The sequence below is a fragment of the Pseudochaenichthys georgianus genome, chromosome 21, assembly GCF_902827115.2.
Source record: "Pseudochaenichthys georgianus chromosome 21, fPseGeo1.2, whole genome shotgun sequence".
NCBI classification, from domain to species: domain Eukaryota; kingdom Metazoa; phylum Chordata; class Actinopteri; order Perciformes; family Channichthyidae; genus Pseudochaenichthys; species Pseudochaenichthys georgianus.
In genome coordinates, this window is record NC_047523.1 from 28,519,041 (window position 1) to 28,529,993 (window position 10,953).

A 10,953-nucleotide genomic window follows, 5' to 3' on the forward strand; every position below is an offset into this window, starting at 1 on the left:
CGCTCTAACAGGCCTGCTGTTATTCATAAATATGGAGTAAAAAAAGGAGGAATAAATTATTACAAATGACCAATTCTTACGCTTTTGACCTCCAAGATTTAAAAAGCTAAAATTAACAAACTACTGTCACGTCCATGTGCATGATTCTGCAGCTAAAACAAAGAAGGAATGTATTTCATTTCATGCTGGCTCATCATGGCCAGAGTCAGCACTGTGCGATTTATAGTCAGGCTATGGTCCAGTCTCTGGTTTCCTGTCTTAGAGTGTGTGCGTGTGTTTGTGTGCGTGATGTGGAAGATCAGGGTCATTCTAATGGAGGAAACACAAAATCTTGGATTATGCTCGCTTTAGTCTCGGTGCAGTGAGGACTATTTGTCTGTTGGTTGTTGTTAGCTACATGATGTTGCCATGTTGTATCAGAGGTCACTAATTGTAAGCGAGTGATTATGTCGCACTGGATGAATGGTATTAGCGTCAGTGTGTAATACGGTGGTGGACCATTGCACACTCAATTAATGATGGAGAGCCAAAGACTAATCTTGCAAACATTAGCCACATTGCCATTTCCTCTCAAAAACGGTGTCTGCTAGGCCCGTACAAATATAAAGATGGTTAAAAGCAGCACAACTGAAAGAAAGAAACCCCACTACAACACTGACCCAAAGCTATTTTATATTGGGAATGAAAAAAAGAGAAAGACATGGGGTCGCTGGGTTGAGGTGGTAAGCTACACACACAGCTGCAACATTGTTACACACCAGGACTAATAAAGATGTTGCAGCAACCAGCACCTCTCAGTCTGCTGGGGGTTTCCTCCGTCTGCTAGCTTATTGTACGGGTGTTCAAAATTCATATCCTAAGGCTTATTTTCAGTAAATCATTTAAATACAACAATGTTATCCGAAAAGTGAGTTTAAATCAGCTAAGAAATTTGACACCTGCTTAAAAAAGAGAAGTGCCAAACAGGAAAGTACATGTTATGGTAATGTGACATTATCAGTCTAAGATCAAGTGATACGTTTTATTTTCAACACAGAGGTCCAATTGTTCTTTCTGTGCAGCCCAATTCTTCGGCAAATCAAGTGAAAAATGTAGAGAGCGTTATATCTAGTTTTTGTTCTAGACATTGTGGTTGCTCAGATAATTTCAATGCACCATGTTACACCAAACACATGGATTTACAACTTGGAACAGTAGTATCTAAGTAACCTAAAGATAACACAACTGGCAACACTTGTGTTATTATTGCTAAGCAGAGCACTGCTGATGTATCAGTGTTAATGGCAGATTCTCCCTTCGTTATTAAATAGCGGCAGATCCATCATCCACACCCAAGCATTCCACACGAATGCAACATTGTTGCATTGGTGTTCCATACTGTGTTCCACTCTGCATAGAAACACAGTGCAGAACGAGCGGTTGTTTAGAACGTGATACGTCTCAATTCACTCTATAGTTAGAACAACTGCTTGTCAAATTCTTCAAATGCATTACAGTTAGTGGAGTTTGCGTTTAATAAAATAGTGGAATATATCCAAGTGCATTAACTTAAGTACTGTGCTAACATAATATAGTCTAGATACACATGTTATAGGCACTTGTATACTTTCACTTTATTTAATTGTGCTTCAGAGAGAAATATTGTGCTGCATATTTAATCACATTCATCAGTTATACTTTGAGGACTATTTCGCCAATAAAATAGGATGGATTATCATCTGGTTTTAAAAGTTCATTTTGTTTTGAAAAAATAAACTAAAAAGGAAGTTACCTTCCACATAGATGCACCAGTTGCAATAATAGCCAAAACAATAAAATATAAAATAAAAAGCATTTTTGGCATTTTGAATATTTATTTATTTTTTACTTTTGATGCTTTAAGTATATATATATTTTTGATGATATTACATTGTACATAGATGTTCAATGCAGTGTTGGGCATGGATTTAGCCTGGTTAACTTTTTCTCGTATGTATGTACATATGTACGTATGTATTTCCTTGGATGTATGTGGCTTTCAGAGTCATACAGACTATTTTTCTGTGTTCAGAAAGAGCCCGGATATTAGCCCGAGTGTGTTCCCAATCAGTCACAGACAGCTCAATTTTCACAGCTCTTATTTTCAAACAGGTTCCACGGAAATGACACTGGACAGTGTGAATATGGACCACAGCACGCGGTGTGACATGACTGTAGCTAATGACAATAGTGAACCTGGAGAGGAAGTGACACGTGACTCTCCATGAGATGATGTGACACGTGACTGTCTGTACAGTGAATATTGACAGAAATCCCCCCATCACAGAATTTGAATAAAGTAATGATGTGCATAAACAGCTTGTAATCATGAAGTCACTTTTTTAGATCGAGGAGATGAACATCGTTATTCGGGGTTCAAGTTTTCAGCCGTGACACTCCAATTGTCACAAAAAATCAATTCAAGATTTCCTGTAATTGCTGCCATATTTTCTATCCATCCTGTTGCTCTCTAAAAGCTGTCAGTGTTTGATTATTCGAACAACTGGAAACCTCATGACAATCATCACATTGTATGGCGAAGACTGAAGTAATGTTCACTTTCGCTCCGCAGGACACAGAGCTGCACATCCACACTGCAGACTGAATGAAACACAGCAGCAATAGTCAGCACTGCTGTGTTTAGTATAGAGACTATTCATAAAATATGAGTCCATCATTCATATTTGCATTATCCTCCCTCACATGAACAACAAAATACTTATTTGTTTCATCGCAATTTAAAATAGACCTACTGATAGGGGAGTGTATATGGCCTTTGCATTTATAAAGCCAATTATTCCTGTTATTTTCTTCTAAATACGAGAATGTATTGAGTCTGCTTCATGTATCAATTAAAATCGGCTGTTCCTTTGTGCAAATGTAAACTATGGCTGGGGTCTGAAAATTATAACAACATAACTGCAATAAACTATTCGACATGGATTAACAGTTTTACACATTTGAATATACGTGCTGTTCTAGTTTCTTATCTAATAACAGATTTGTATTTAAGACAAGATTAAGGTAATAGACAATTTAAGGTAAATTGTGTTGTTATTGTAAAACTGCTCACTAGGTATTACCCTTTAGAGTTTAGATGTTCACAAACTAAAGTTCTCCAATTTTATAAAGAATACTCAGAGATAAAGCCATATAGTATGTGTCTCCTTTCAAATATTTTATATAATTAATAATGCATGTTGCATGGTGTGGCCCATGTGTTGCCTGCATGTTCCAGCATTGAATGAGTTCCTGTATCTGAGACTAAAAGACCAATATCGCCCTCTAGCGACCACATTACTTTCCCAATGTAGCCTAATGCTCTGCAGAGGTAAACGAATTGTAGTCCTTCCAAATGCAGAGTTCTTGCATTGGTTTGACTATTGCAGATCCAAATTGTATCATTAATTTATTAATACAAATTAAGTAATTATCCAACATTATGATATCGTTTCAGTTTCCTTTAGTGCAGACAGTGTGAGTTAAAATAAGGACAGATCTCTGGTTTTACATTTCAATAATACAATAAACCCACAATAAGGCTTAACTCCGTCTGACATCAGTCAATGTGAAGGTTTTTTCCCCCCATCGGTGGGAAGTGCAGTTGGTGAATAAACGTGACCATTACGGTGGGGGTGATTTCCTCTAAAACAATTCATCGACCAGACACCCCGTGGAAAAGTGTCTACATTCTGTTGGTCAGCAACAGACGCAAACGCCGGAGAGAAAGAGGATTTCAAAGGAGAATGTAATTACTGGCCAGGACCATAAAGTCATTTAGGCCAGACGTCTAGCCATTTCTATAGCTTTATTGGACCACGTTTCTTCCTGCTTTAAAGTAATTATTCGTACAAGTTGGACAATAAATTGGAAATCCGCCGCAACACCTCTCCCAATCGTAAACACTTTTGTTCTTTTAAGTTTCAATTCCACTGTGTGTAAAATGAAGTGAAATCCAACAAAGTAGCCTATAGACAGATTTTAATGGGATATAAGAGTAGCCTACGTATATTTGCAGATTTGTTAGCTGCAAATAAGAAAATTGTCAAATCTGTCAAACTAACTATTTCGTTAAGTTGTGTGTTTCATGCTCAAATAATGCAGCTGTAATTCATGCTGCATAGTCTTACTGAAAGCAAGGCTTCAGCGGATATGTTTGACCTTTAATTTCCAATCTATAATAAGCCGATGGTAAAATCGTGCTGAAAAATATGTAAAATGCATTTAAGGAAAACAGGTATTCCACGCATTGACGTTGAAGAGTAAAATGACTAATTGATTTGTGTAAAATAAAAAACGCACGTCTATATTTTCTTTCTCACATAATTTATGGGCCACAATTTAAAAACAAAAGCCCTTGTGAAAATGTATCAATGCACGTTTTACTGATGAGATATATCCGTGTGTGTGTGTGTGTGTGTGTGTGTGTGTGTGTGTGTGTGTGTGTGTGTGTGTGTGTGTGTGTGTGTGTGTGTGTGTGTGTGTGTGTGTGTGTGTGTGTGTGTGTGTGTGTGTGTGTGTGTGTGTGTGTGTGTGTGTGTGTGTGTGTGTGTGTGGGTTTGTGTGTGTGTACAGACCACAAACAGCAGTCAAAGGAGTTCAACTGTGAAAATGTTTTATATACAACTCCAAATTCTTAACAAAAGCAATAGGCTACACATAGTTTCCTAAATCTGACAAACTGCTTGCGGTTGTGTGTAAAACAGAAAATATCACAAGAAACAGTATATGAAGGGTACTCTGAATCTCACCAAAACTCTCCTGCACATGTGATTGTTTTGTATATTTGGCCAACACGTTATGACACGAACACGAAATATTACACTACACCTAGAGGATCTAAAAATGAAATGGCTACCGGGGATCCTAACCAAAATGAATATAATTGTTCAGATGGCTTCCTTGGTACAAATGTGTCAAATGGCTGTGATTTTAGAGCAGATCCTTGCCGTTCCTCTCTCTGTTCATCTTCTTCATTTTCATCCTCCTGTTCTGGAACCAGATCTTCACTTGTCTCTCGGTTAAAGTCAGAATGCGGGCCACTTCAAAGCGTCGGTCTCTTGTCAAATACATATTGAACAGGAACTCTTTCTCCAGCTCTAAAGTCTGATATTTTGTATACGGGCATCGCTTCTTTCTCGTGGAGCGTGCGTGAATCCAGTTTACTGAAGGGTTGCCTGAAAAACAGATATAAATGAAGTATAAGGACACATGTTATGAGAATGTTTTTATTTATTTAAAAGTGTATTAAATTGTCCTTAAATTATGATTATGGGACCCATAAGCTCACTGGTGTGTTTGCAGGAAATCAAAAGCAAAATGAGAAACCGTTGAATGTGATAGATAATGCGTAAAGATGAGTATTCCCATTACATGTTTTCTTGTTTTTACCAGAATACCAAAATAACATAATAGAGAAAACAACATATATTTATACTTATATATCCCTATCGTCTATAGCTCATGAACAATCTAAAATAAAGGAGCAATGTTGCTGTTTAGGGCGTCCTATGACATGACAAACTTTAGGATCCACTGCAATAACCCGAGCAGGGCGGGTTTTCTCCCTTTCGGAGCCGAGGTATAGTACGAGACACTTTTATAGGTTAGTAAAACCTCCAGTTTTACACACCCAGCTCATACAGTTCTTAGGGTTGTAAATCAGGATTAGATTTTTGGTTTACTTACTTTGGTCAAGTTGCTGTTGTTTCTCTTCTTTGGGCTCGCTGTGGCTCGAAAGCTCACTTCCACTTTGCTCTTTGGTCGCTTTTTCTGGACACTCCGATACTCCACACGCGAAATCCCCGCCGACCGGCCGAGCCTCTGCCTCTAAAGAGTCGCTCTCCGTAGCTTTCGGTGTCAAGACCTCCGGCTTTGTCCCGTACGGTCGACTGCTGGGGTGAAATCCGCTGAACGAAACGTGGTTGGAGATGGGGTCCATCCAGGAGCGGACGCCGACATATCTACCGTCCGAAGCGGGCAGATGGGACTGGTGGTGGTGGTGATGGTGTACGTACGGATGATAAATCCCCTGCGGGTGAACCGAGGACCAAGACGACGAAAAAACGGCGGACTTTGGCGCAAAATTGCATGAGGAGAAGTCTGCGTTGTCCCCGGCACCTGGCGGCCTCGGGGTCACCGTGTGCGGAGCTTGAAGAAAACGAGCACCGTACACATCCTCCGGTTCCTGCCCCATGATAGCGTCCACATAGCAGTTACTGAGAGTGCCACTGGAAGACATTTTTGATCTCTTCCTACTCATATAATAAGGGTTGCACTGTTACGGGAAGCTTCCCTCTATGAACAATCATAGTATTTTTTGCTGGCCTGCATCTACAGGGATTGGTTACATGGATCACGTGGTCATATTTACCAATACAGCGAGTAAATCAATCCTGCCCTTGCTCTCTTTTTTTCTCTCGTCAGGTTTAATTTAGCTTTTCATATCACAAATGATAAAAAGGCCCCATCATATGTGACTGGAGGGAGAGTGAAATCACTCAAATGAATTCAAATTATTATGTTTTCAAATGTTTTCATTTTCGGGTGGTGCAACAATGCAAGCAGGTCAGAAAAATGAATAAGACACATCCCCCCCCACAGTCAAACACCCCGTGTCTTAATGTTATAGGAAACTCTTCCAATATCGTCCTGATACCCTCAATGCTAGTAAAATTCTTTATAGACTTACGGAGTCCTCGTAAAATAGATGTAATAACATGCTGTACAATAACAGTCGCCATTTCCGCTCACAATGCAGTGAATCCTTTGTTAATAATAGGCTAGAAAACCTATTTTCAGGGTAGTTTTAATTTTTAAAAGCTAAGCCGGAAACGCTAGTTGTGAAAAGTTGTATTCATTCAAAGGAGGGCAATAATGTCTTAATGCATCAATAAATGTTTTATGAGGTGCGTGTGATTATACATGCCGTCAATAAAAAAAGAAAAGACTAGGAGAAGCTTAGTCCATCTGTATGTTGCTATATGGAAGGTGTAATTCAACTCTAATATACATATAGTTATTTTTGAGCAGAAATACACATTTTGAAACATTCTAAGTTTACCTTCAGTCCAGAAAAATACGCACATTAATAGCCAAGTATAGGACAAATCTGCAGACTGCAATTCAGAGTGACCGTTTCATCTCAGATCATCTGAACATATAAAGTTATTCCTCACCATGAGAATAATAGCTACGTGGCTACGGAGGCCTGTGTCGCTCGGATGGAAGGAAATGCTGAGGCTTGCCTGTGAATTTGTGCTTGAACATAACTTAGTCCGCCTGATAGTTTCATATCTGTTAGTTTAGCAACAAACAGGCCTGCTGGAAATTAAAACACAATTTATATCATAGCCTCCGACTATATGTTGCTGCATTCTTCGTACGCAAAGGCCGAGACATTTCGATATGTTTTTTATTTATTTTTAATACGTTTGATTTAACAAAGATCAGTCTTACATTTTCTCTTTAAGGAGATTAAATATAATTGATAAGAATTTGCTAAATCCTGTACAAAACACATGCATTGAAATGCTAGCCCACTAACTAAACCTTGTTTAGTTTAAAAACCAAACAATGTTTAGTTACTAGCATTTCAATACGCTCCACGCTCAAGATGTAGGCTATACAATTGAGTGAAATTAGAGTTTAATTGTACACATATAGACAGCATTTACGCACAGAAGTATACTGCGCATTAGGAACATTTTGGAACACCATTTCTTTTCGTGCTACTAAGTGAAAATCTATTTTATTTTCCTCCTCTTCATAACCGTTTTCAGCAAACTAATGTCTGCGTCAATGCAAATACCGCAGATTCCGGCGGTGGCAGAGCAGTCACTAATACAATGATGTCAGATGAGATACTTTGGTATAGCACAAACAAAAACAAAACAAGATTATTTGACAATTTATTGCAAGATACCATGCCACAAACATGCAACAATTTCACAGATTAACATTGTATTCCGCCATAGAAACATTTCACTGTTGAGCAAATGGCTTGCACTTACTGCAAAACAAATGTTGCACTATACAAGACAATAAAATGTGCTTTCATGACTGGAAAGGAGGACATATTTTACAAACAGCTCGTCATCGCGATACATTAAATGTCCAGGTCTACTGGCTACAAAGAAGAAATCTACTTCAATAATTTAAGACTTAGAAGTGTAACCCTGTGATAAAATAAAGCAAATACACGACACCACAGAAAGTACTCAAATTGGCTAAGGGCCTATATTCACAGTTTCGTTGAAATTGAGGATAAACGTCCAATGCAACTAAAGCATCAAACTGAATATGAGAGAACATGAAACACAGCTAACCACAGTTACATGCAGGCTCACGAAAAGGTGAGATTTGAGGTCAGTTCACGGATGCGGTTTTCTCTGTTCATTTTCTTCAGCTTCATCCTGCGGTTCTGAAACCAGATCTTGACCTGCCTGTCGGTCAGGTTGACGCCTCTGCTGATCTCTAGGCGGCGCTCTCGGGTCAGATACATGTTGAAGAGAAACTCCTTCTCCAACTCCAAGGTCTGGTGCTTTGTGTAGGGACATCTTTTCTTTCTTCCACTTTTTGCAGTTAACCAGTTGCTTGTTGGAGGGGCACTCTTGCAATCTGTAGAGATTAAAAACCAGTTAGTGGTTTATTTTGAACAAAGTCTCACCTGCTAATTTTGATTTTACCTCTAGGAAATATCACACAATACATGTTTTCCCAGAAAAAGAGAATCAAATCAAATTTCTTTCCAATTGAAATGGAAATTAAATTATCACTTTTGATTGTGATCAAACCACACTGACCTCATCTTTATAAAGCTTTAAACATGTGCAGAACATCTGTTTAATTACATCAATGCTTCATATGCATTAACACTTGATAACATTGTTACAATCATCAATTTTAAAGATAATTTCTAACAGTGTTATGGTTATTTTCTAACTAAAGTCACAGACTCATCTATCTAGAATTACACAGATGCAAATGCACCAATTTTATAGTTTCCAAGAGTAAAGACATTTTGCAATAATGCAAACATTTAAACTATTCTTAGATTCTTTTTTTTTGCTTTTAAATCAGTGCAACATGCAGAACATAAAGCAACACAATGGGAAAACGTTTTTTGAAGTGCACATTATAATTTCAATAGGAGGAAAGACTGACACACAGTCTGCATGCTGCATGGTAAAACCATTCTCTGTTGCCCATTACTGCAACCTGAGAAAGACTCTCATTAAACATTACGACTTTAGGGTTGTTTGTGTTTTATACTTGGTTTTATGATGCTGAAGACTTCACTGTAGCGCCACAAGATAAAAGCTTTACTGTAGCCAACCCACCTTTCCCTTCTTTTAGCAGCTCAGGGCTGGACACTGGGGCTTCCATGGAGCAGTTTTTCTCCCCGGAGCTGGACCTTGGACCCGGGCTGTCTGCGGGGACCGGGGTCCTTGAGGTATCGGGGTTTTGCGGTACACCCTCACTTTTGTTTTTTTCCTCTGCACAATTTGAAGGCGCCGAGGAGGACTGCGGTTTCGGGGTAACCCGGCTGAGCTGCACCAGTGTTGGGTTTGGACTCGGCGGCTCATGGCAGTAGTTTTCCGGATGTTTCCCATTCGCATAAGTTTGGCTCAGTCTGAAATAACCCGGCACCGGGATCTCGGGACCATCGACAGGACAAGACTGGGAAATAACGTTGGAATATGCAGGGACCTCTGTCGAGCTGACTTTTTGCACTCTCTTTTCCGAGTACATGCAGCAGTTACTCTCTTCCTTTATGCTCTGTGAAAATGTGCAGTTTGACATCTGAGTGGACGGCTCTAATCTGCAGGGTCTGTTCGGATCAGTCCAGTTATCTATTTGAGGTATGTACGAGTGGACATTCATGCCCATATTTTGGTGGTTGACTTCCCCTCTTTTGCCGAAAGACGGTAGGAGTCCACAGGTTTGCATTCCGTAAGTTCCCATTTCTGAGCCAGACGGCATGTACATGTTGCTGCTGGAGTAAAAGCTGTCCGACCTGCAAGCACCTAATAAAGAGTCCACTAGAAAGGTGTTTGCCGCAGGAGAGCTACTGGGAAAGGACATTTTGGGGGGTTAAGTTCTTAAGAGGAGAGAGATGTCCTTTGTAAGATGACATATCTAGGAAAAACAATCTCCGTGTAAGTCAAGATGCCTCCCGACCACATGACAAGCCCACCAATGAGATTTGAAAATGGCCTTGAGACGCAGCCTCCTCTCCCTGCACACACGCTCTGCTGCAGATCAGACATGGTCAACAGCGACCCCTACTACACGGACTTGAAATTGGTTTGCAGACTTAACAGTGGCAGTTCAACCAAAACTGAAACAATCACATCTTTTAAAAATGCAATTTGCGATCAGAAAATAGTCCACTTTCATGTAAATGTTTCGTGTGCAATCTATGAAATGTTTTCAATGAGATAAATACTTGAAAAGGATATATGCTTATTTGTGTTAGAGCCAGAGGGAAATGAATGCATATAGGCCTACGTGTAAAATGCTGCCTATATGTCGCATAGAAGAGGGTTTAAAAAAATATATATATAACCATTTCTAATTGAATGCCTTCTTTATTCAAACCATACACACCAACAACACAGTCCACATTAACCGTGTATGAAAAACACATGTTTTACTGTCTGAATTATAATAATAATAGATACAAAAATAAAGATTGCAATTTGATAATAACACTGTTTGCTCTGTCATTCCTTCATTCTTTCAGGCTTTGGGGTTGTTCACACATTCACTTTCCTGATTAATTTATCTGATTAACAGCACATAACTATTCGGTTTAATGACAGAGACCATTGCATTTCTTGCAGCAAATCAGCAGAAATTAAGGTACAATGGATATGCCATTCCCTTTTTAGAATTAATTAACTAAAATAGCTCTTTTTGCATCATCATATC

The 10,953-nt window shown here is 39.1% G+C and overlaps 2 protein-coding genes across 3 annotated transcripts; both read right to left on the reverse strand.

The window, feature by feature from the left end:
• Positions 1-4,652: 4,652 nt before the first annotated feature.
• Positions 4,653-6,301, reverse strand: hoxd9a (homeobox D9a). The gene is made up of 2 exons (XM_034110318.1): positions 5,707-6,301; positions 4,653-5,195 (listed from the first exon to the last, which is right to left on the reverse strand). The coding sequence occupies exons 1-2, from the start codon at positions 6,278-6,280 to the stop codon at positions 4,951-4,953; spliced, it is 819 nt and encodes a 272-aa protein (XP_033966209.1). The 5' UTR covers positions 6,281-6,301; the 3' UTR covers positions 4,653-4,950.
• Positions 6,302-7,964: 1,663 nt separating this feature from the next.
• Positions 7,965-10,104, reverse strand: hoxd10a (homeobox D10a). 2 transcript variants are annotated; one of them, XM_034110492.1, is made up of 3 exons: positions 9,377-10,104; positions 9,065-9,087; positions 7,965-8,637 (listed from the first exon to the last, which is right to left on the reverse strand). In XM_034110492.1, the coding sequence occupies exons 1-3, from the start codon at positions 10,102-10,104 to the stop codon at positions 8,363-8,365; spliced, it is 1,026 nt and encodes a 341-aa protein (XP_033966383.1). In that variant the 3' UTR covers positions 7,965-8,362. The 2 variants fall into 2 exon arrangements, with proteins under 2 accessions (XP_033966383.1, XP_033966382.1); XM_034110491.1 differs by lacking the exon at positions 9,065-9,087 and having other exon boundaries at positions 9,360-10,104.
• Between the last annotated feature and the right edge of the window lie 849 nt (positions 10,105-10,953).

What these genes read in the sequence shown, in the direction of transcription:
- hoxd9a (XM_034110318.1), bottom strand. Translation starts at nt 6,280, where the DNA reads ATGAGTAGGAAGAGATCAAAAATGTCTTCCAGTGGCACTCTCAGTAAC. An exon ending in ACAACAGCAACTTGACCAAA is followed by an intron (nt 5,196 to 5,706) that starts GTAAGTAAACCA and finishes TCTGTTTTTCAG; the next exon opens with GCAACCCTTCAGTAAACTGG.
- hoxd10a (XM_034110492.1), bottom strand. Translation starts at nt 10,104, where the DNA reads ATGTCCTTTCCCAGTAGCTCTCCTGCGGCAAACACCTTTCTAGTGGAC. An exon ending in CCAGTGTCCAGCCCTGAGCT is followed by an intron (nt 9,088 to 9,376) that starts GCTAAAAGAAGG and finishes CTGATTTAAAAG; the next exon opens with CAAAAAAAAAGAATCTAAGA. An exon ending in AAAAAAAGAATCTAAGAATA is followed by an intron (nt 8,638 to 9,064) that starts GTTTAAATGTTT and finishes TAATCTCTACAG; the next exon opens with ATTGCAAGAGTGCCCCTCCA.